The sequence below is a fragment of the Saccopteryx bilineata genome, chromosome 1, assembly GCF_036850765.1.
Source record: "Saccopteryx bilineata isolate mSacBil1 chromosome 1, mSacBil1_pri_phased_curated, whole genome shotgun sequence".
NCBI lineage: Eukaryota > Metazoa > Chordata > Mammalia > Chiroptera > Emballonuridae > Saccopteryx > Saccopteryx bilineata.
The window spans coordinates 105,315,211-105,341,214 of NC_089490.1; the positions used below are offsets into that span (position 1 = coordinate 105,315,211).

General features: G+C 39.4%; 1 protein-coding gene across 1 annotated transcript; it reads left to right on the top strand.

Moving 5' to 3' along the window:
• Positions 1-5,263: 5,263 nt before the first annotated feature.
• HSP90B1 (heat shock protein 90 beta family member 1) lies at positions 5,264-24,205 on the top strand. The gene is made up of 18 exons (XM_066263174.1): positions 5,264-5,438; positions 6,363-6,465; positions 7,250-7,391; positions 7,960-8,076; positions 9,104-9,435; positions 14,611-14,722; positions 14,934-15,053; positions 15,839-15,955; positions 17,993-18,130; positions 18,208-18,285; positions 18,407-18,472; positions 18,950-19,219; positions 19,467-19,712; positions 20,217-20,353; positions 22,653-22,731; positions 22,814-22,969; positions 23,298-23,420; positions 23,914-24,205. The coding sequence occupies exons 1-18, from the start codon at positions 5,390-5,392 to the stop codon at positions 23,941-23,943; spliced, it is 2,415 nt and encodes an 804-aa protein (XP_066119271.1). The 5' UTR covers positions 5,264-5,389; the 3' UTR covers positions 23,944-24,205.
• The last annotated feature ends 1,799 nt before the right edge of the window (positions 24,206-26,004 follow it).

Consider the following 26,004-nt stretch of genomic DNA (forward strand, 5'->3'; position numbering starts at 1 on the left):
TGCAGGTAAACTAGTCAAAAAGAAAATATAGTATAAACTATAGTTAAAATTACATTAAAGATCTAGAAACACATTTATTGTTCTATAGCCAAAAATAATACAAGTTCTTTAGTTTGGAAACATTAAACATCATATAAATTCTTTAATGAAAAGCCATCAAAAGGTTAACATGGGAAAATAACTATGGTTGTTTAATGTCTTAGTTGAAATCTTCACATTTTTAAAACATTAAAATAGGACCAAGGACTTCCATGTAGATCTACTTCTGCATTCTACAGTTGACCCTTGAACAACACTGGTTTGAACTGCATGGGCCCATTTACATGCAGATATTTCTTCAATAAATATATAGAGTACAGTTTCCTCTTCCTTTGATTTTCTTAATAACATTTCATTTTCTGTAGCTCACTTTATTATAAACATACAGTACATAATACATATAACATACAAAACACTACGCCAATGGTAAGGCTTCTTCTGGTCAGTGGTAGGCTCTTAGTAGTTAAAATTTTGGAGGAGTCAAAAGACATGGACAGATTTTTTACTTGGCAGGGGATCAGTGCCCCAACCTCCATATTGCTCAAAGGTCAACTGTACTATGATGGACAATTTGAAGCAGACTAACCCTTCTGCCAAAATAACAAGGAAGCTGAATAAGATACTTGAGAATTTATTTAAAGGTATCAGATAGCTACCGAGGTAACCAGAATTTGAGGAGACCCAGGCAACATGAAGTCGAGGAGACAAGATTCCAGAGAGAAGAGAAAATTAGAGACATGAGCCCTACATTCTCTGTCACTTTTCCCCTCCAAGTACCACTTCATAATGCTAGTGCTAGAAAGACAAAAATGGAGTTCAACCAATGAGGAGGCCTGTCTGGATGCTCACTCAATATTGGTTAAGATCTCTCTTAACCATATATCCACAGGCTCTCTTATTTTCTTCTAAACTGGATTTATTTTCATATGGTGTAAGACAGGAGTCAACTTTATTTTCCTAGAGATGGATAACCAGGCAAGGCTAGCATCACTTATGAAACAAACTATCCTTTCCCCTCTAAATTGAAACTTCCCTTCTGTCACATATTAAATTGGACACCACCTATTTCTGTATTTTCTGTTTTGCTGTACTGACCTGTTTATATAATATATTCAAACATGTAGTGAATATTTACTATTCTTTTAGACTTTGCAGCATATGAACCCCCTTCCTGTATTTGAGGAAATCCCCACCTTCTGAGTCTTACCCCCAACTTATGAGCCCATCCTTTACAAAAGAAACTGAAAATGTCAGAGCCTGTCTCAGCTTCTCTTTGAAGCAAGAATGTGGCAGCAGTCAGCTTCTAAAACACAGCCCCAGTGATCTCTGACTCCTGGTATTCACATCCTTGTGTAATTCCCTTCTCTCATTGAGTAAGGTTATTGCAGAAATGATGGTATGTGACTTCTAAGGTTAGTCATGAGTTGTTGTAGCTTCTGCCCTGTTTTCTGACTTGGATCAGCACTTAGTCTGGAGAAAGCCAGATGCCACACCATGAACACACTCAAGCAGCCCTCTGGAGAGGTTTGTGTGATGAGGAACTGAGACCTCCTGCACATAGCTATCTGAGCGAGCCATCGTGGAAGCACATCCTCCAGCCAGTCAAGCCTTGATCTTGAGAGACCCTGGGCCAAAACTGATAAATATGTGTATTCCAAACTGCCCTCTTGATGTTCCGCATATCTGTCAGACCTCATCCTTACTGGACTATCGCCCCTGAGACAGAGGAATTCCAAAAGCTGACAAGCCGCCCCAAGGAGCAGCTCCGGACATACCAAGATTTTTGATTCAACACTCACATGATCAAAATTCTTCCTGATCCCGTATAATTTGTCCCCCTAGCTTGTACCAGTGTTCTTTCCGGGAGAAGTGGCCGGCAGGGTTCCTTTCTTCCTTTCAATAAAGCCTGTTACTCTGGTCTTTCGGACTCCCATGGATTCCAACAAAAACGATTCAGGTAAGTGCTCCTGGATTCCTGACCCACACATACTGTGTGAGGCAATAAGTGCTTGTTGTTTAACCTGCATAGTTTTGGGGTAATTTGTTACCCAGCAATAGATAATATGTAGGATATGGCACCTGATCCAAGCTCTGCATTTGTTTCATATTCTTCAATAAGATTTCATAGTTTTCTTCATACAAAAAATATGTCTTTCTTATCAAGTTTACTCCTACGTATTTAATCGGTTTTGTTTCTAAAATGAATTAAAATTAAAATTTTCTACTCATGTACTTTTGCAAGATTAGAGCAAGTCTATTGATATCTATAGATTTGTCTTATAGTCAATAACTTACCAGGTCCTGGCCCCCAACCCATGTGTGTGAGTGTGTGTGTGCGTGTGTGTGCGCGTGTGTATGTATATATTTTTTTCTAAATAAAATCTCCTGGGTTTCTGGGAAATGCAATAATTTCACCAGTAAGAAGAAATTTCAAAATAAAAGACTTCAACTTTTCTAAAATTACTTCATATCCTTGTCATACTGTTGACACTTAGCAGTATGGGACAATACGGACAACAGTGGGCATCTCTAATTCCTGATTCCTACTAAAATGGATTTTAGTGTTTCGTTGTTTAGAATGATAGTTGTTTTTAGTTTGGGGGGTTGTTCGTTTGTTTGAGGTATAACTTACATATCAGAAAGTGCACTTTTTTAAATGTACAGTTTGATGAGTAGTAACCACCAAAATCTAGATCAAGAGCATTTACATCACCCAAAAAAGTTCCCTCATACTCTTTTACAGTCATTCTTTTATATTTTTGCTTTAGTTTAAATAAGACACATGCACTTATGATGCAACTGCACTGCCAATATTTGTTCAAGCTCCGTATGAATAGAAGCCATATCTGTATTGCTTACCCCTACATTGCCAGCACATTGCATAATAACTGGCACATACACTGAGTTAGTAAGTGAATGAATGAGCAAACCTAACCACCAACCAATAAATTCACCCTGGTGCTCCGCCCCAGTCCTTCATGTTCCCTGATACCAGATGCTTTCCTGCCATTATCCCCTGAATTCTCCCTGACTCCTCACTGCCAGACTACCCATTTGTAGCAGGTGAGTGACTCACTCTCCCTAATGGCACCCCTTTGTCTATCTGCTTTTTTCTTCCAAGAGGATGCTTAACAACCACAAAACAGAGGTAGCTGTTTCCAGTAGTGTCCATAGACATATAGTGTCAAAAGGACAAATTAAATTAGGAAACATGAGAATCAGATCCAAAGATATTCAATATGGAATGTAATATCTGAAGAAGACAGATGACGATCAGAACTGACAATAAAATACTAGATCAAAAGTCAGAAGAGGAGGAGAGAACAAGTGAGAAATAGCAAGGCTGGAAACTGAGTAAACTGCCCGTTTCTTTAACACACACACACACACACACACGCACGCACACGTCAAAGCACATATGAGTAAGCAATCAATGAACTAAGGAACTGCATCAAAGAATTGATGCTTCTCATCTCTCTCCCTTCCTGTCCGTACCTATCTGTCCCTCTCCGTCACAAAAAAAAAAAATGCTTTGTAAACTACCTTTGCTTACTAATAACAAATGTAGTAATTTGGGCAAATGTAAATAAGGCACCACCACAATGTGTAAACACCAACCACAGAATTAAGACTGGCAAACGTAAATAGGGGAAGTTATAAAAGATTATGATAGGCTGTCACTGAAAAGCTTGTCTTCAGGCATTTGGATGATTATTTGAAAATGAATTCAAAGTTCAATTTTCCTAGCAATAAGAAAGGGAGTGTTTTTATTAGAAACGGGGTGGGGAGAGTGCATCGGGGTAAGGGGTATGTAAAGACTAGGTTAAAGAGATAGAAAATATGTCCAAAGGCTCAAGCTGAGTGCGAAGGACTTCCCTCACAGAAAAGACACCTGGCGTTTCACGCTTTATGGCTGGGTATTTCCATGAATTTACAAAGCTGTACTCCTTTCATTTGCAGCCCCACAGGTTTTGCTTTCAAATACCTGCAGGTGTATCCTCCCGCACCGGTTAAACTAAGAGTGTTTTTTTTTTTTCCTCTTCTGTGCTAGACCGGACTTCACAATCATACTCTACACCTGACTTACAACAGCGACTCTAGGACCCCTAATTTATGAGGAAGTTGAGGGCATCAAAGTTGCTCGCAATTTCACTCAAAGGAAAGAAAGAAAAAACATAAAAACCCCATTACCCTCTTAGGTAAAATCAGGAAGGCCTCGAAATGAAGGATCAGGCTGCACACCTGTGTCACGTGAAGCCATATTCCCACACGCGCGTTTCGGAAGGGGTGGCAAACCCAGACTCAGAGAGGCCGAGCCGTATAACACAGGGTTGCCTTGGCCCCGGCGCCTTTCTAGTCCTGCTTCTTAAGGGTGTGTACTCTGGAGAGTCCTGGAATAAGTACACAGAGCTACTGCAATAAGAACAAAAAGTAGGTCCTAAAGCACGCAGAGTTTCAAAGACACGCTGGGAAAGAGCTAAACTACGCAGCTGGTCAAAGACTACTATTCCCAGAATTCAATGCAGGTATCCCTGGTACGTTGCATGCCGGGAGCGATATATATATATATATATATATATATATATATATATATATATATATATATATATATATATATATATATATATATATATATTTAGATAGATACACTCACACGCACACACACAGACACATTATCACTACCACCACTCCCATCTAGGAGCATTCAGGAGATTTTCAGCTTCTCACGTGCTTCTCTTTTTTCCGAGATGCACTGCCAAATAGAAAGCTGAATAAAGTCGCACTGGAATCCTCTACGTGACCCCACGCGTAGAGAGGGAAAAAAGGTGAAGAACGCGTTGCCATGGCTACCGTTTCCCCTGGTCACGGAATATACGCGCTCTAGAATACGGAAGTAGTTACTTTGCGACCTCTCCAAAAAGAGGGATGTGTTCTGAGTTGACGTTTATTGGACGGTTTCCCGTAGAAGCCAAAGATTCCCAAGCAAAGGGGCGGTCCCGCGTAAGAGGGGGCCGCGGAGCCACTTGATTGGAGAAAAGAGGCTACAGATGACCAATCGGAAGGAGCCACGCTTCAGGCACTAAGCACCGCACCTGGACAGGTCCGATTGGTGTACTGCGGTCTCCCCCACGAGTCCCTATTGGGTACAGAGAGTGCGTGGTGCGGTATGATTGGCGGGTTCGTGTTTCCCGTCCCCCGCCCTCAAGAAGTGGGGTGAAAAGCGGCCGGACGGGCTTGGGGGTAGTGGGCGGACCGCGCGGCGTAAGGTGTGAGCTTCGGAGTCCTGGAGTGGCTGGGCGGAGGCGGCTCCTGCGATTAAGAGGAACTTGAGACTTACCGGCCACGCGCCATGAGGGCCCTGTGGGTGTTGGGCCTCTGCTGCGTACTGCTGACCTTCGGTGAGTGATCCCGGAGGAGCGGGCACCCCCGGATGACCCCTCTCTATCGCGGCCTCTTCTCGAAGGTTCTTGGTCCGTTGATCCTCAAAGGAGGATAAAATAACAATACCTACGCTGGGCCGATGGGGACCATCGCCTTTCCTCGAAAGAGGCTCAGGGGCTTCCGTTTACTGTTCCTCTTCCGGAAAGAAAAAAAGAACAGTTATTTAGATCCCTTACTGATCTAGTGTGCGCGCCTGGGGATCTCAGCCATCTCGAGGTGGGACCTCTGGGGCTCTCGCTCCCCGGAGAGCATTGCGGGCGCCCGGCGCAAGGGCTCCTGCCGACGCCTCTGTTTGTGGCCGTCGGAGGTTGAGGACCCCCGCCCCCTGACTTCTGACTCCTGGTGAGCACTCGTCTCCTTTCTTAGGTGCCGGTCATCTCAAAGGCAAAGTCAGCGTGTTTTGATTCACTTGTGCTCCAGCTCCTTAACATCTTCCCGTCTCTTCCCCATTTCAGGCCCCTGGGCCCAATTTCGTTTCCCCTCGCCAGAGGTTGCACGGAGTTCTGTGTGTATTGTGACCTGTGGTGTTCAAAGCCTAGGTTTGGCATGTGCAGTTTGGAGGCCTTCTCTTGGCCTACGTGCAACACGTGTGACTAGAAGGGACCTGGTATCAAATCTGCTAAACGTTACAAAGGATCGAGGGCGGTTTTTTAGAAGTGATAGCTGCCTCCGTATTTCAGAATCTACTGGGGAACCTCAGTATCTGAACTTAAATAAGAAATAGGCGGACTTGGGTTTACATTGGGTAGTTAAGGCAGGAGAGCCATTCTATTCCCCCCCCCATTTACTTTACCCACCGAATTCCCTTGCCCTGTTTATTTTCCTCTGAGAAGTGCGCAAAACAATGTTTTACGAGGTTTTGGTGTTAAATCTTCCATCAGGGTCGGTGCATGCTGATGATGAAGTCGATGTGGATGGCACAGTAGAAGAGGATCTGGGTAAAAGTAGAGAAGGCTCAAGGACAGATGATGAAGTAGTACAGAGGTTTGTGTCCATGTAAAACTACACAGATAAGCCTTCTGAATCCTGTGCAACATAGTGGCTTCATTTGTGTCTCCAAACTTCCAGATGAAGTTTAACACCCTGAATTTAAATAGCTTACTGAATGGGCAGAGAAAATGTAGCAAGCATGTGCACACATACATATCTACTAACTTGCCCTAAGAATGGTCAAACTTGAATGAATTTCATTGATAACTATACTGCACACAAAAATTAGGGGATATTTCAATGCTTCATATTCATTTTGAAATATCCCCTAATTTTTATGAGCAGTGCTATAGTATATTGCAGAATACTAGTACTATAACCTTCTTAAGATTTGGAAAATATTTTTAGTTGGTTTTGTACTCAGTAAGTTTATACACTTAATGATTTTTAAAAGAGGGTTTCTGTCGATTGAACAGTGTTTTAAAAATTGACCTCTTAGGACTTAGTTTTGTAGATCCCGTAGAAGCCAAAGCTTCCCAGGCAAAAGGGTGGTTCCACATATGAGGGAACATAGATGAGCATGGCTTTGTTTTTTAATAGAGGAAAGTAGGGTTATTTTTCTGACAATTTTAAGAATTCAGTATTTCCAATATAGTGTTAAAAGTAACCTACTACTGTGGTAAAATACTAGTGAGCTAGATAATAGTAATATTTTATCAAGGTCTCTTACTCTTTTTTAAAGACCATCTTAAGAGACCACTGTGCACTCATCACAGATCCTGTATTTTTGGAGAGAACTAAGCAGTGCAATATTTGTTAATCAAATTTACTTTCTTAGAGAGGAAGAAGCTATTCAATTGGATGGATTAAATGCATCCCAAATAAGAGAACTTAGAGAGAAATCAGAAAAGTTTGCCTTCCAAGCTGAAGTAAACAGAATGATGAAACTTATCATCAATTCACTGTATAAAAATAAGGAGGTAAGCAACATGTGCCTAGGATGATTTTTTTCTCTACGTCGTAGCATGCTTGTTTACTTTCATAGTAGGTATACTTAAATAGTAAGTCTAAGTAAGTAGTGAGTTTAAGTACCCTGTACTCTATGTACAAGAATTGCTGCTAGATCTAGAGTGTGTGTGTGTGAGTGTGAGAGAGTGATGAGAGATGGTTGAGGGGAGTATGTTACAGATTTTCCCTTCTTTTTCCTTTCCCCTTCAAATATGCTCATGGCCTGCTAAACAGTTGTGCGTCTTTAAGGACCATTACTAACCAAGCTTCCTGTATTGCATACCTAAAGATCACTAGTAGAATAGTGGTACTGCTCTTACCAATTCAGGTGTCCCTTCTAGTTACTCCAGTCCTTTGTGTAAAGAGCTGTATCTCCATTTAACAAGATAATAAAGCTACCTCTTTACTGTAAAGTGCTTTATCAGAGTACAGAGGAGAAATAAGTTTGATATTAAATTTTATGTCTTGTATATCTCTTCCTTTTGTTGTCTTGTGTATCTTGAGGCTAATCTAACTGTATTAAATCTGGCTTCCATTTAGATTTTCCTGAGAGAACTGATTTCAAATGCTTCTGATGCTTTAGATAAGATAAGGCTAATATCACTGACTGATGAAAATGCTCTTTCTGGAAATGAGGAACTAACAGTCAAAATTAAGGTAAGTTTAAATAAGTGGGGTTTTTTGTTTTGGGGTTTTGATTTTTTTTTAATAAAAAGAATCCTTGGAGAATCCATATTAATCATGGTTGACTAGGTTATGCTGTAGTAACAAGTAACTAACTCCCCAAGTCTCAGGGAGTTAAATCCAGCATCAGCAAAATATTACCTGTGGGCCAAATCCAACCTGTTGCCTGTCTTTATACATAAAGTTTTGTTGGAACATTGCCATTCCTGCTTGTATTTTATCTGTGACTGCTTCTGTGCTGTATGACAGAGTTGAGTAGTTGTGTCAGAGCCCACATGACCCACAAAGTCCAAAGTATTTATTTTCTGGCCCTTTCACAAAGAAAGTTTGCCACTCTCATTTAAATTAATCGCAGGCTGCCTGCGGCCTTTGCTTTATATCATCCTTATGTCTGGAGTATATCTGGTTGCCATGGTATGGAGACAGCTTGAGGAGGGTCTTGCATCCATTGAAGGCTCCACCCTGAAAGTCATGCTCTCCTGCAACTTATTAGCCAGACCTAGTGATATGGCCCCACCCAATCATAAATGGAGGAAGCATATTCCCATTATGTTTTGGGAGGGCAGACAGTTGGGAATATTCACTGAAGAACATTGATCATCACAGATCCTAAATGTAGAAGACATTTACGTTTTGAATTTTTATTTTCTATCTAAGAAATAGGCATAACAATAGTATATTTTTCTTAATTTTTTTTCAAAAAATTTGTTTTCTTTAGACTGTCTTTGCCCTTTGACATTTAGATCAGTCTTTTCCCTCTTTATATTAATATACAAAATTTAAAATTATTCTCTATCAAGATAGATGCTTATACTTACAAGGTGCATTTTCTGTACAGACCATAAGATACTATAGGAAGGAAAATATTTCATTTTAGTTTTCTGTATTGGAATTGATGTTGCCCAAAGCTGGGACTTTTTTCAGTATATAGCTCAGTATTTACTTGTCATACCGTAAATGTTAAGCAAATGCAGCTATCTTGTTTTTTGTCTTTCTTTAGTGTGACAAGGAAAAGAACTTGCTACATGTTACAGATACTGGCGTAGGAATGACCAGAGAAGAGTTGGTTAAAAATCTTGGTACTATAGCTAAATCTGGAACAAGCGAGTTTTTAAACAAAATGACTGAGGCACAAGAAGATGGCCGGTCAACTTCTGAATTGATTGGCCAGTTTGGTGTCGGCTTTTATTCTGCCTTCCTTGTAGCAGATAAGGTTATTGTCACATCAAAACACAACAACGATACCCAGCACATCTGGGAATCTGACTCCAATGAATTCTCTGTAATTGCTGACCCAAGAGGAAACACTCTCGGACGGGGAACAACAATTACGTGAGTGTTACTAATTCCTTATAATAATAATAATTAATAGTTGTAATGAGGATCTTGACTCTCCAGGTCCAGTTCAGGCTCTTTGAGCAAGTGGCTTATTCTGGGCTTTAATTTCCTTAAATGTTTTTGAGAACCTACAAAGGTCCAGACACAAAGAGTTATGATGGCTGCTATACAGAGGGCATAAGTAGGAAGGGTTAGCTCTTCCAAGGGAGAAGGCAAATTGGGGGCTTCACAGAGAAGTGGCTTGGTCCATGGTTTCACAGAACAGCGTGTCCACAGGATTAAAGTTTTCCGAAGGACAACAGGGCTGGACAAGAAGAGACCCTTTGGGTGACCACTGTATTCAAGATCTGAGGTACTAACCAAGGTAGGGGTGGGTTGTAGAGATAAAGGGCCTGAAGAAAGTTCGTGAAAGAATATTTTTTTGGAAGAAAATGTCTCGTTTGAGGATAATTGGAAATAATTGAAATTTAATTTATGCCAATAACTATTGTTTGTATAATGATACAGATCTTATGCTTATAACTGTACTGTGAAGTAAACCAGGCACTTTTTTTTCCATAATTCAACTCTAAAGTTTGTTAAGTATTCAAGAAGGAAAGAAGCATATATCTTACCATTTTGACCAATTTTCTTCATCTTGTCTTCATGCTCACAGATGTTCCTTTAATGAAGGCTAATTAGAGGACTGCGTTTTTGTGCTTTTACTAATTTATTTTTCCTGATTTATGTTTCCCTGCCTTTGTTATTAACACGTACATTTCCCAGTCTCATTAGGAGGCATCGTTAATAGTCATACCCCAGTGCCCTCTCTCATTAGATGTTAGAGTATAAGTAAATCACAGCTCTTAACTAGAAAGAGATAGAAAATGATGTCCCAAGAGGTGCTGATGTTTTAGGGTGCCGAGAGACAGTCAAGATGACCTAGACATAAGCTTCATGAAAGCAAAAATTTTGTTGACAGCTCTATTCCTATAGCGTAACCCTTGACCGGCAATATTTGCATAAATGAATAAGGTAATGACTGTTTGATAATTAAATGAAACTTGACAACAGGTTCTGCTTTCCCTGGGCAAAATTGCCCTTTTCCTTCAAGTCTTCCTGCCCCACTATTCACTCAGCAGTACTCATACCTTTTTTGATTTTTTTTTTATATAGGAGAGAGAAACATCAATTTATTGTTCCACATAGTTGTGCATTCATTGATTGCTTCTCATATGTGCCTTGACTGGCAATAGAACTGAGCCAGGAACCTCTGCTCTCTGGGTCAAGACTCTATCCACTGTGCATCATCAGGCTCAACAGATACTCATTTGAGTGCTTATTACCTGCTAGGGTATAAGGCTACAGTAGAGAATAAGACAGATGTGGTCCCTTCTTTCACATGGCTCATTCTAGTGGGGGGAGGGGAGACATGAAGTCATTGTTTCAGAGTGCTAAAAATGAGCTATGGGATACCTCCCTTATCAGAAGCCTTTCTGAAATAGCGGTAGGTTCAGCTATTCCAGGCAGCAAGCACAGCATGTTGAAAGTTTCAGACAAGCCCATTTGAGGAACTGAATGTCTAGAGTGGTCAAAGGAAAATGGAGAGTGAAGGCAAGGAAGTGACAAGGTCAAGACCCTGCCCTATTTGTACCCCTATGTTAACCTCTGATGTATCCATATGAGAAATTTTGTGAGGATTAAATAAGAACATGAAATTAGTATCCAATAAATGCTAACTGATTCAGTTGCCTCTGTCCTACCATAATGAGGGCGGTATTCTATATTTTTCCCTAAAGCTAGTCTCCACTTAAGACCTCTCATCTTCTCAGAGACTAAGCAAAAATTATATCCTACCCCATCTTTTTTGTTGTTTGCCTTTTGTTTTTGTTTTGTTTTTACAGAGAGAGAGAGGGATAGATAGGGACAGACAGATGGGAATGGAGAGAGATGAGAAACATCAATCATTAGTTTTTCGTTGCAACACCTTAGTTCATTGATTGCTTTCCTATATGTGCCTTGACCACGGGGCTACAGCAGACCGAGTAACCCCTTGCTCGAGCCAGCGACCTTGGGTCCAAGCTGGTGAGCTTTGCTCAAACCAGATGAGCCCATGTTCAAGCTGGCAACCTCAGGTTCTCAAACCTGGGTCTTCCGCATCCCAGTCCAACGCTCTATCCACTGCGCCACCACCTGGTCAGACAACCTACACCATCTTTTAAAGTCAGCATTTCCCATACACCTCCCTCTTTGCCATCGAAGTGTAAGCATGTCCTGGACTCTGTTGTAAAGGGCTGGCAGGTGGTGCCATCTGCCCTCCTGTGGGGCACACACTCAGTTGCTCTCCCCCTTCACAGTTAAGCTTAAAGAAGTACACTGTACTTGTCTTTGCTGCTACTTCATCTGCTTTCATGCCTCGGCCCACTGTGTTTCTGATCCACCATCATTACATGAACTAAGTCACCAGTAATCCTTGTTGCTAAATCCAGTGGATTCAGGGTTTTTTTTAACTGACACTGCTCCCAGCAATAGATTCTCTTTTTTTTCTTAGTTTTTCTGTGGTTTATTCTACAGAATTGGCTTTTTGCTACACACTCTTAAGACAGTCTACTGCCTAGCTTCCATGACCTTATCTATCTTTTTATATGTAACTTTGCTCATTTCTTAAATGTTGGTATTCTCCTTCTTTAAAAGTTAAGTTACCGTCCTTTTCTCATTATCTTTGTGTTCCTCATTTACTCTTAACCACTGTCATAGATTCAGGTTCCAGATTTTTCTCAGGACTCTCAAATCTATATTGTTAATGTAGAACAGAAATCAGCAAACTTTTTTTTAAAAGGCCAGCTAAGCTTGTGGACTGTAGTATCTGTCACATGTCACAACTCTGCTGTTCTAGCTGAAAGCAACCATAGACAATATATGACAAGGTTGTGTCCCGATAATATTTCTTATGGGCCCCAGCCATCCATAGTTTTGAATTCTGATCTGTATCTCAGTAATGGACACTGTTCATATATCTAATTGCCATTTAAATATCTCTAAGATGTCAAACCATCAGCTTCAGCTTGCATCCAAAATTGAACTCTCTTACAACCCAGCATCTCTCAAAAAAAATACTCTGCTCTGAGACCAGAGACTTAGTCACCTCATTAATCTGTGTTATATATACTGTCTGTCTGCTTATTGGCAAATGCTATTAAACTATTAACATTTTGAGGCAGGAAGGGAACCATGGATACAACATCCTTCATTTTTGGGGGGAGCACAGACATCAAGATACGGGGTACCTACTGTGTTTGTGAATATGATGTGATTTGGTTTTTATTTTTTATAGAAAGAGTCAGAGAGGGGCAGATAGGGACAGACAGACGGGAATGGAGAGAGATGAGAAGCATCAATTCTTCATTATAGCCACTTTAGTTGTTCATTGATTGTTTTCTCATTTGTGCCTTGACCAGGGGGCTATGGCAGAGCGAGTGACCCCTTGCTCAAGCCAGCGACCATGGGGTCCTGTCTATGATCCCACGCTCAAACCAGCAACCCCATGCTCAAGCAGGATGAGCCTGCGCTCAAGCCTGCGACCTCAAGGTTTTGAACCTGGGTCCTCTGCGTCTCTGTCTGACACTCTATCCTCTGTGCCACTGCCTGGTCAGGCAATATATGTTGTGATTTGTTATTTCTGGTGAGAGGAGAGAAGGGTTTGCAGAAGGGACAGTAAGGAAGAAGAGGAAGCAGTGCTACAATTTTCAGTGTTGGAGTTAGCTAAACTGGTACTGTCCAGTAGAACTCTGGTGGAAATGCTCTGTGTCTGCATTGTCAGTATGGCAGCCATCAGCCACGCATGACTGTTGACTACTTGGAATATGGCCGTGTATCTAAAGAACTAACTTGAAATTTTATTTGAATACTTATATTTGATTGGTGGCTACTGTTTTGAATGGTTTAGATATAACAATAGTTCAGATTAATTTTCTAGCTTTTAAGAAATGTTTTTATTAGGGGTCCACTAATCAAATAATCATTTGATTTCTAGATTCTTTCAGAGTGCGTATAATTTCACTTTTCTCCAGAATGTTTTCTCACCTTGTTCGAGCTTAAGATTTCAGTTCTTTTTTTTTTTTTTTTAATATCATTTATTTATTTATTTATTTATTTATTTATTTATTTATTTCAGAGAGAGAGAGGGATAGACAGGGACAGGCAGGAACGGAGAGAGATGAGAAGCATCAGTCATTAGTTTTTCATTGAGCGTTGCAACACCTTAGTTGTTCATTGATTGCTTTCTCATATGTGCCTTGACCGCGGGCCTTCAGCAGACCAAGTAACCCCTTGCTGGAGCCAGCAACCTTGGGTTCAAGCTGGTGAGCTTTTGCTCAAACCAGATGAGCCTGCGCTCAAGCTGGCGACCTCAGGGTCTCGAACTCAGGTCCTCTGCATCCCAGTCCGACGCTCTATCCACTGCGCCACCGCCTGGTCAGACAAGATTTCAGTTCTTGAATGAAAAAACCAACATATTTAAAGGTTGAAAACAGGCCCTGGCCGGTTGGCTCAGCGGTAGAGCGTCGGCCTAGCGTGCAGAGGACCCGGGTTCGATTCCCGGCCAGGGCACATAGGAGAAGCGCCCATTTGCTTCTCCACCCCTCCGCCGCGCCTTCCTCTCTGTCTCTCTCTTCCCCTCCCGCAGCCAAGGCTCCATTGGAGCAAAGATGGCCCGGGCGCTGGGGATGGCTCTGTGGCCTCTGCCCCAGGCGCTAGAGTGGCTCTGGTCGCAACATGGCGATGCCCAGGATGGGCAGAGCATCGCCCCCTGGTGGGCAGAGCGTCGCCCCCTGGTGGGCGTGCCGGGTGGATCCCGGTCGGGAGCATGCAGGAGTCTGTCTGACTGTCTCTCCCTGTTTCCAGCTTCAGAAAAATGCAAAAAAATAAAAAATAAAAAATAAAGGTTGAAAACATTTTCATTTTTCTACTTGGAACTAAGGATATTATTCTCCATTTGAGGGAATGCAGGGAAGATTCCTCCTTTTATCATACCCATATTTGGTGTATTTAGCTCACAAACCCTTATTGGTTGAAGAGAGTTCTTAACTTGAATAACAGGATATCTTGGCTATTAGTATCATGAAGCAGAATTTATAATCAGCTCTTCTAAACCATGGATGTCTCTTTGTAAGTGTCTTATTTCCCTTGCAGCCTTGTTTTGAAAGAAGAAGCATCTGATTACCTTGAATTGGATACAATTAAAAATCTCGTCAAAAAGTACTCACAGTTCATAAACTTTCCTATTTATGTATGGAGCAGCAAGGTAAATCTATATTGCAAAAATTTATATGTGTTACCTTGGCACATAATATTTAAGGAAACTTAAATGTGGTTTTTTCCAGTTCAGGATACTTGGGGTTTTCTTACAGAAGACCTACTTTGTTAAGCTATCATTTTTGTTCCATATTCGGTAGATGAAATCTGAATCATTAAAGGCATGAGTTTAACCATAATTCAACTTTCTGCTTCAACAGACTGAAACTGTTGAGGAACCCATAGAAGAAGAAGAAACGGCAAAAGAAGAAAAAGAAGAATCTGATGATGAGGCTGCAGTAGAAGAAGAAGAAGAAGAAAAGAAACCAAAAACTAAAAAAGTAAGTCTAGTTTATGCCCCTACTTAAAGAGTTGTTCAGGCTATGTTAGAGAAAACATGAAAACCTAAGTATGCACTGATTTGAGGCAAGCTCCAATTCTTAAAGGTTGTTGTTTTCCAAATGGTAAGTCCATCTTTTAAAAATGAGGACTCTGTATGTTTCTCCTCTTCAGCAAAGTTATATCAAACACAACTCGTTTTTATGCAATTCTGACTTACATATATTGCTTAGGACTGGTAGCTTATAGTACGTTTTGAATCTTATCTTTAAAAAGCATTGTGCACCTTCTGTCATGTAAGTATTAACTATAGAAGTAGCTCTGACTTGCTTAGGAAGCAGAGTTGGTAGAAGCTGTTATGGTTATGGATTTTGAGAAATACTTATTTTAAAATGTTGGATTTCGATGTCATGAAATATATAACATCATTTTAACCTCAAAATATATTTTTAAGAAATAACATTTTAGCTAAAAATAATGAAAAAATTGACTTTTTATCCATTATAATGATAACCATTTGCTTTTTTTGTATTAAATATCAATTTTAAGTCAGTCTTAAATGTTGAGAAACACTTTTTATTTTATATATACCGGTATACTGCTCACAAAAATTAGGAGATATTTCAAAATGAATATGAAGCGATAAAACATCCCCTAATTTTTGTGAGCAGTGTAGTTGCCAGTTACCATACTAGATTAGAGGTTCCTCCCATGTTCTCTTTTGAATGGTCATAAAGCTATGGTTTCCACTAGTGCAGAGAGACTTATGAAATATTGTTAACTTCAGGTTGAAAAAACTGTGTGGGATTGGGAACTTATGAATGATATCAAACCAATATGGCAGAGACCATCAAAAGAAGTTGAAGATGATGAATATAAAGCTTTCTACAAATCATTTTCAAAGGTAAATATTATATAGAATGAGATAATAAAAAAATACTAAATTTCAAAATAAATTTAAAACAATTTATTGTTTTAAACAGTTGCTTCATTTTTTAATCCCATGTATTTTATATTTTGCATTAAAACAGTGATTCTGAGCAGAAAGCTGTAGGCTTCACCAGATGGCTAAGGGGTCTGTGTTACAGCAATATTACCTACATGGAGACATGTTTGTTTCCGCTGTACAGCCCATGAAACAAAGTTGTGCTGCATGGCTTTCAATGTAGTCTTTAAAGAGCTTGTTTACAAGAACATCAAATAGTTACTGTGAGGTACACCTAGGTAGGAGTAATTACTAACTCTGCTTTTTACTGTTCCTTCTTGTAACTCTTAAGAATCCAAAACTAGCAAAGATTAAGATTATTTCAAGTTAATGTTTCCCAAACCTCATTTTGTACAAAACAGAATTGTTTAATGGACTTCGCATAACTAGATAAAATTTAGTATGTTGTGATTAAATTTGTTCTTTTTTAAAAAAACTTTATTTTATTGAGTTTAGAGAGAGAGGAAGGGGAGAGACAGAAACATTGATGTCTGTATGTTCCCTGACCGGGTATTGAAACCACAACCTTTGCATATCAGCACAGTGCTCTAGGCTAACCAACCAAGCTATCCAGCAAGGGCTATGATTGTATTTGTCCTTTGCTCTTTATTCCAGCTGTTGATTTATTACTTAATCTTTGTTTTCCCTATGTTAACATCTAACCATTCTTTAAACTTTACTTTGATTCTCTAAAGTCCTAGTTTATATAAAGATACTTTGACTGAGGGCAGTTATATTAGAAATATAATGTGAGCCACATAATATCTTAAATGCTTTTAGAAGTCACATTTTTTAAAAAAGATAAAACAGGTGAATTTAATTGTTAATATATTTTATTAACCCAACATACCCAAAATAGTATTATTTCAACACATAATCTATATAAAAAAATCATAATTTACTTTTTGGGGTGTTTTTGTACGATATCTTCAAAGTCTGGCTGTGTGTTTTAAACCTAACATCACATCTCAGTTCATACGAGCCACATGTGGGTACAGTAATGGACAATGTGATCTAGGAAATTTCCATCTTTATTCTTTTGTGCCTGTTTACATACCTCTATATCTACTGCCATAATCCAGATTACATGAGAGAAATCTGTTCCTGAGAAGTTTTCATGGTTGACCAGTACACTCATGAAGTGTTACGTGTGACTTTATCATTTAGGCACGATAGTAGTTTTCCCATGATGTTCTCACACATATGGAACCTAGATTCATCCATCCTTCCCAAGTGTGGAGTATCCTTATTGACAGTCACCATCAAAACAACCATGTCTAGCCCTGGCCGGTTGGCTCAGTGGTAGAGCGTTGGCATGGCGTGCAGGAGTCCCGGGTTCGATTCCTGGCCAGGGCACACAGGAGAAGCGCCCATCTGCTTCTCCACCCCTCCCCCTCTCCTTCCTCTCTGTCTCTCTCTTCCCCTCCCGCAGCCAAGGCTCCTTTGGAGCAAAGTTGGCCCGGGCACTGAGGATGGCTCCTTGGCCTCTGCCTCAGGTGCTAGAATGGCTCTGGTTGCAACAGAGCAACGCCCCCTGGTGGGCATGCCGGGTGGATCCCAGTCGGGCACATGTGGGAGTCTGTCTGCCTCCCCGTTTCCAACTTCAGAAAAATACAAAAAAAGCAAAAAACATGTCTAGCCAGTTAAAATTGCAATCTTTTTTTTTTTTTTTAATTTTATTCATTTTAGAGAGGAGAGGGAGAGACAGAGAGGAGAGACAGAGAGAGAGAAGTAGGGGAGGAGCTGGAAGCATCAACTCCCATATGTGCCTTGACCAGGCAAGCCCAGGGTTTCGAACCTAAAATTGCAATCTTAATTGTTTCTTCTTCCCTCCAGGCCCTCTGCCTTTTATTAGTTAAATGTTAAATGGAACTAACTGTACTGTGTAATAAATAGTTTAGCCTTTTGTACTGCCTTTTTTGGTGCCTGTTGAGTAACTCAGTACCAACTCTATAGGAAAGTGATGACCCCATGGCTTATATCCACTTTACTGCTGAAGGGGAAGTTACCTTCAAGTCAATTTTATTTGTACCCACATCTGCACCACGTGGTCTGTTTGATGAATATGGATCTAAGAAGAGCGATTACATTAAGGTGAGTTTTTTAAGTAAACAATTTAAAATTTGAAAGGTACAGTTTCCAGAAAGTGACCGTTTTCTGTCTTTGCTCAGTTGTACGTGCGCCGAGTGTTCATCACAGATGACTTCCATGACATGATGCCCAAGTACCTGAATTTCGTCAAGGGTGTTGTAAGTGTCTGAAGATTGGGAGGAGGGAGGGTTAGAGTGGGGGCTAATCGGTTTGGTTTGGTTTGTGTGGGGTTTTTTCCAGAGTTCTGTTGCTCACTGACCTTTCTTTTGCCATATGTAGGTGGACTCAGATGATCTCCCCTTGAATGTTTCCCGTGAGACTCTTCAGCAACATAAATTGCTGAAGGTGAGTGTCTCTGAGGAGAGACCGGCTGCTTTGCTCTTTGATTGGACCACAGAGGACAGTTTGCATTAGTAGAGTCACCAGATTTTGAGACTAGTCTTTGGCTGTTCAAATACATTTAATTTCACTCTGGATTTCTGAAATCTTGAAATTCTGATTACATCATCCCAAAAAATTTTCAAAATATTGAAGAGTCAAAATAGTTATATAGTGAACACATGTACATACAATACACACATACTTCCTAGTCTAAAGTTAGTATGTAAACATTAAAGCAATCTTGTGACTGTTTCCACTGGACCACTTAAGTTTTACTCAGTCCACCATCAGGGTGTTCATCATTCCCTGCCCCTTGATAAATAGTGATGACAGTGCCTTGTCTTTGTATCTTTCACCACGACTTACCTGCTACCTTACAGCTTGTAGGTTCTCGAGTTTGAGCTGAGGTTCTCTAATCAGTCATTCTTTCATTTTGTTTAGGTAATTAGAAAGAAGCTTGTCCGTAAGACTCTGGACATGATCAAAAAGATTGCTGATGAGAAATACAATGATACTTTTTGGAAAGAATTTGGTACCAACATCAAGCTTGGTGTGATTGAAGACCATTCAAATCGCACACGTCTTGCTAAACTTCTTAGATTCCAGACTTCTCATCATCCAAGTGACATTACTAGTCTAGACCAGTATGTGGAAAGAATGAAGGAGAAACAGGACAAAATCTACTTCATGGCTGGGTCCAACAGAAAAGAGGTGAGATGAACTTCAACTGTCAGGGATTGTGGTTTGTAGCTACAAAGTGGCTCTTGAGAACAAAAAGAACTTCATTGTAGTTTTGAACATACAGTTATGAGGCCTGGACAGTCACTTATATTTTGTAAACCTCTTTATTCTCCATCTGTAAATGAGGTTGTTACTATTATTTAAACATAGTTACTGAATGAATAAATAAATACATCACGGCTAGACTTGGAAAACTTCCATTCCCTTTACTTTGTAGGCGGAATCTTCTCCATTTGTTGAGCGACTTCTGAAAAAGGGCTATGAAGTGATTTATCTCACAGAACCTGTGGACGAATACTGCATTCAGGCTCTTCCTGAATTTGACGGGAAGAGGTTCCAGAATGTTGCCAAGGAAGGAGTCAAGTTTGATGAAAGTGAGAAAACTAAGGAGAATCGTGAAGCAATAGAGAAAGAATTTGAGCCTCTGCTCAATTGGATGAAAGATAAAGCCCTCAAGGACAAGGTATTTTGGAAATTAGAAAGTGAAAATTTTAGTGTCTGTATTTCTTTTTGTTTTATCAAATTAAACTTTGCAACTGGTTACTTTGTAACCATTAAAACTTACAAGACAACATTTACTATTATAATTAAATTATTGGGAGGACAAGCTTAAAATGTAGGAACTACAAAGATTACAAGGATTATGCTGATTATTCTATATGTAGGTGCTGAGGGTTTTTTCCTTTACAATTGAAGGTTTTCTGTAGTTTAATATTGCTCTTATAATAAGTTTTTACACATTAAGTTTTAAATTTCATATAACAAGTTGGTGTTTAAGTATTTCTGTCTGAAGAATTCAGATTATTAAATGACAGTATCTTCTATGATCTGAATGAGAGTTACTTTAATGGCCTACCTCTATGTTTATAAGTTTAAGTGATAAATCTGTGAAGAGTTGAAATGCAGTTATTGAATGGCCTTAACTATTGATATTTACATGTCTCTAACTTTGATTTCTCATCCTAAGATTGAAAAGGCTGTGGTTTCTCAGCGCCTGACAGAATCTCCATGTGCTCTCGTAGCCAGCCAGTATGGGTGGTCTGGCAACATGGAGAGAATCATGAAAGCTCAAGCATACCAAACAGGCAAGGACATCTCTACAAAGTAAGTGTTCTTGGGAAAGTCCCTGCCAGGGTCTTGGCTTTTGTCTATCCTTCCTTGAGTCTAGAGGCTGACATTAAGAACTGATGTGTTTTACCTGATCAGACGGTGGCACAGTGGATAGAGCGTCAGACTGGGATGTGGAGGACCCAGGTTCGACCCCGAGGTCGCCAGATTGAGCCCAAGGTCACTGGCTCGCGCATAGGGTCACTCAGTCTGCTGTAGCCCCCCCCCCCCCAAGGCACATACGAGCAATCAATCAATCAATGAACAACTAAGTAGCCGCAATGAAGAATTGATGTTTCTCATCTCTCTCACTTCCTGTCTGTCTGTCCCTATCTGTCCTTCTCTCTGACTCTGTCTCTCCCACAAGAAAAAGAAAAGGACTAATATGTTTTAAGTGTCACAATATATTAGGTAGACAACAAGATTATAAAGGGGTTCTTTATATATTGATAAAGATCTTGGACTCATGATTTATAGTATTTTATTAACAAATGCAAATTTTCTTAATCTGCTACACAAATTGTCTTTACTTTTTCATTAGACAATTTGCTTAGCAGTGAAGTCAATGACAATTGTACTTCTCAAATGAGTTAAATCTTGTTTTTAGCCACCAAACCCCTCCCCCAAATAGTATGCTCCATAGAATTAAAGGTGAAATATGACCCATGAGTTAATAAGTATTTGAACTCAAAGTCCAAATACTGGAGGAAAGTGGGTCTTTGGTACCTTCTATTTTTAAGAAATATTTCCAGTTTGTTTTATTGTCATATCAGTGGCCTTAAAAATTACTTTCTTCCTGCTTTTATTCTTTTTTCTTCCACTAGAATAACATATTTGCTACCTAGTTGTCATACTCTTTTTCCCAAGGCCTAGCTTAAGGATTCTTTTCACAAATGTATTTATGAAAATAAATGTGGACATTACTTACACACACATATACACTTCATAATTAGGATGATTAACCGATATGCGTTTATATAATAAAATGTTAATGTGCTATCTTGCTTATATTTTTGTCTCCTAACTAGATTATAAACTTCAAGTGGAGAACAGGTTTCTGCTTATCCATTGCAACACTATAGTACTCGTTTAATAAATGTCCATTTGTTTCCGTCATTCATTATAAGAAGTTACCTTTCATTCAACAGACATTTGAGCATCTACTAGGTTTACACATTGATGGTCTAAAGTAGACATTACTGCTATCTTTGTGACATTCATTCTAGTCAGGGTGACAAATCAAGTCATCTTCTAAGCCCAGCACACACAGATCATGGGTATATACCAAGATGGGGACATATGTTGTTCTCCCTGTCATCAGCATGCAGCTGTAGGAGAGAGAACAGTCATAGCTGATGATAAAATGCTAAAGGTTATGAAAGTATGTTTAGAATTGAGAACTGAGTTTAGATAAAAGAAGCAATTAGTTTTTCTTGGAACCATATTGGTGAAGTCATCATGGAGAAGGTGCTATTTGAGCAACACCCAGAGGCTGCCTAGATGACTTCAGAACTTTGAGAGACAGCAGGAATTAAAGTCGTGAAAATAAATTATGTGGGGATGAACAAGACATTAAATCATTTCATCCACTTGCCTAACCTGTGGTGGCACAGTGGGATAAAGCGTCGACCTGGAACACTGAGGTCGCCGGTTCGAAACCTTGGGCTTGCCTGGTCAAGGCACATATGGGAGTTGATGCTTCCTGCTCCTCCCCTTCTCTCTTTCTCTGTCTCCTCTCTCTCTAAAAAATCAATAAATAAAATACTAAAAATATATATATATATATTATATATATATATATAAATCATTTCATCCACTCAACAAACTATCCTAGTGCTTGGGATTCATTAGTAAATAAAGTAATTCTCTTTATGTAACTCTCGTCTAACCATGCCCTTTAAAAGGCAAGGCATGATGTAGCACTGTAAGTACATTATGAAAGTTAGCAATAGAAAAAAGGAAATGTAGCCTGACCCGGCGGTGGCACAGTGGATAGAGTGTCGGACCGGGACACGGAGTACCCAGGTTCAAAACCCCGAAGTCACCTGCTTGAGCTTGTGCTTGAGCCCAAAGTCGCTGGCTTAAGTAAGGTATCACTGGCTCAGCTGCAGCCCCCCCCAGTCAAGGCACGTATGAGAAAGCAATCAATGAATGAATAAGGTGCCACAACAAAGAACTGATGCTTCTCATCTCTCTCCCTTCCTGTCTGTCCCTATCTGTCCTCTGACACAAAAAGAAAATATATATGGACCCTGAAATGTGATATTTGTTGATGTTCATTTTTATCCCTTAACAGTTATTATGCCAGCCAGAAGAAAACATTTGAAATCAATCCTAGACATCCGCTTATCAAAGACATGCTTCGACGAGTTAAGGTGAGTAATATTACAGCCATGCATACTCCTTCATCTTGAATACTTTGTACCTTTTAATCAAGTGTGATTTCTTCTGTTTCAGGAAGATGAAGATGACAAAACAGTTTCAGATCTTGCTGTGGTTTTGTTTGAAACGGCAACACTGAGGTCAGGGTATCTTTTACCAGACACAAAAGCATATGGAGATAGAATAGAAAGAATGCTTCGCCTTAGTTTAAACATTGACCCTGATGCAAAGGTTTGTATTCCCAACCTTCCCACGTAGGCTTAATTTTTTTGTTCTTCATTTAAGATAGGTTTCCCATGATTAAGTGATGTAGCTCTGAGAAGTTGGACTAATTTCTACTTTTTAGAAATTACTAAATGTTTGACTCCCCAGTGTCATGCACTGTGCTAGAAATTAAACAAATTCTTTTACATTTTTGGTTGGGGGTTTTTTGGGTCTAACCTGCCTGTTATCTTAGACTATTAACTCTGATTCGAGGATTATGAAATTATGATAGTATACATTTAAATGGGCAAGGTGAAAATAGATCCATTAATGGGCTCATAAATGTTACCCTTAGGTCGAAGAAGAACCCGAAGAAGAACCTGAAGAAACAACAGACGACACCACAGAAGATACAGAACAAGACGAAGACGAAGAAATGGATGCCAGCACAGATGAAGAGGAACAAGAAACAGCAGAGGTATAAAACAGATCGGGAGTGGGCCTTGCGTTCTTACTTCTGGCAAAGTCAGGACTGCAGAGAGGTCAGGCTTACAGAAACCTAGACCTGAATAAGTGTCTCATCTCAAAATCAAAAGCTGGAGCAAATCACTGTTTTTCTTTAAAGTGTATATTTTGATCTCCCAACTTTTCTTTTAGTCATCCATTCCTGAGAAGTTTTTGAACAGATTTTCCTTAGCCCACAGTGCTTCTAGACTCTGCCATTTGCTCTGCCTTACTATATAGTAATGTTAGGGTGTGTTTTAAGTTTTTGGTTGTTTGTATTCAGGGGCCATTGATCTTAGTGGGCTCTAATTATCTAAAATTTTCTGCAAAGTAGCAAGGTGAGGTTTTAGTCTACAGCTGAAATAATGGAAATAGATGTAGCCTATTGTGTTTTTTCCGTATAAACCTGGGAGCTAAGGGTTTTATTTCCACTAGCTTTTAATATCTTCTGATTTTTGTTTTCACAGAAATCTACAGCTGAGAAAGATGAATTGTAAATTGCACTCTCACCATTTGGATCCTGTATGGAGAAGGAATGTGAAATCTAAGTCATTTCTTTTGGGAGAGACTTGTGGATGCTTCCCCCAGCTCCCCTTCCCCCTGCACTGTAAATTGTTGACATCGTGGGTCACAGGAAGAAGAGGGTTTTTTAGTTGAATTTTTTTTTTAACATTCCTCATGAATGTAAATTTGTACTATTTAACTGACTATTGGTGTAAAATCTTGTCATGTGTATAAAAATAAAAAAGATCCCAAATATTTGTGTCTTGCCTTTTTCTTTAATTCAAAGAAGTATGTTAAGTCAATATAGAGGAAAGATAATTCTCCTTACAGAAGAATTCCAAATATATATGTAGATGTTCCACTTTCCAGGAAGTAGAACTTAATCTTTTGAGTGTGGGCCCGACTCAGTGACTGTCTTCTAAAGAATCAAGTTGGAAAGGTGAAAATAGTGATTTCATAGCAGAGAAACCTGGCAGACAGTACCTTAACTAAGTGATCAAGGTTAGTATCAATAGTGATGTCCTATGCCCTCTTACATGATGTGATAAGGGCATTTCACCTCCTATTCCCCCAAATCCATAGTCTTTACCATATGAGAAAAATATCAGACAAACCTAGAATATGTGAACAGTACTCTTCAAAAGTTTCAATGCCAAAACCAAGGGAAGTCACAAATTTAAGGAGACTGGACAACTAACTGAAATGCAGTGCCCTGCATTAAAAGTCCCAATAAAGGCTGAGCTAGAGTTAATTTGTTCCTTAGCTTTGACATGTAATATGTAATAAGGTAATTTATGATGATAGTGTTCACAGGAATGGGGAAAGTTCTACAGGAACTGTACTAATTTCTCTATAAATCTAAACATCCCAAAATAAAGCAATCTAAAAAATCCCCCGTAATCCTACCACCAAGATATCTATACATATTAAGATACTCATTGAGCTATCAATTTCTTTTGAAGTGACCGGTCCGCAGAGAAAGAACAAATAACTTACATTATTTGTTTTATTTATATTAAGTCTGAACGATGTTTTATTTTTTAAAAATGACCAGATTCCCTCTGTTACATCTGTCAAAGACTCACTCTTGACTTGGTCACGTGATACATTTATCCGTCCCACCCTAAAGGCCAGCCTGTGAAAATATTTTCTGACATTAAACCAGTCCATGGCCCAAAAAAGGTTGGGGACCACTGATTTATGGGATAGTTCTCTAATTTCACTAGTTATATAACCATTCAAAATGGTAGTCTTTTTTTTTTTTAACCAGCCAAGAAGAGAAAATATCAGTTGCATATTCAAATATGAGTATGTTAAAAAACTCAAATCTAATTTTATGTACTAGGAAGTTTTGTTAGGGATATCACAACTTTCCTGATAATCTAGGATGACTTTCTGGAATTGTTCTGTTCATTGCATGCTTCCTACCATTCCCTCTCCCTCAAGCTGTTTTTCCAGGTTTCATCTGCAATAATTTTGAAATTTCCAACTAATTACTACTTAAATGTATTTATTTTTAAAATCTGCAGCTGCTTTTCCCTTATAAGAAATAAAATGGGAGCTCAGCCAAAGAAACATGCCATAATGAAGGTATAAGATTATTTTCATAAGTGTTTGTTATTTATAGTTGCATTTCCCATTTTTTACCACAATAAATTACCAGTTTAATGAAAATTGCTACTACATAAGTTAAAGCCTTGGGTTGCATTAAGTAGTGACATCTGAAACGTGTTTCTCGGAATCTTCAAATTACAAATTCTGAATTTCCACTGTTTCCAGCAGGAAGCATAAAAAGCACCCACTCCTCCTCAGTTTTTGGTTAAAAAAAGGCAGTATGAAATACTTTGCACAGTAACTATAAATTACCAAATAGGTTGCAACTGGTCTGTCTTGCCCCCCCACACACACACACACACAGTTTTTAAGGAATAATCGAATACTACTTAGTTTGGGGGTTGTATATGTCATATTGGGTTCGCTGGGAAGCACTGAGATGGAGTTTAGTATACAGGATGTTTATTAAGGAGTGCTCTTAGATAACACTTGTGGAAGAC

Coding starts and splice junctions, on each gene's coding strand:
- HSP90B1 (XM_066263174.1), top strand. CDS start 5,390: ATGAGGGCCCTGTGGGTGTTGGGCCTCTGCTGCGTACTGCTGACCTTC. Junction 18,131..18,207: donor AGAAGAGCGATTACATTAAG/GTGAGTTTTTTA, acceptor GTCTTTGCTCAG/TTGTACGTGCGCCGAGTGTT. Junction 22,970..23,297: donor ACATTGACCCTGATGCAAAG/GTTTGTATTCCC, acceptor TGTTACCCTTAG/GTCGAAGAAGAACCCGAAGA.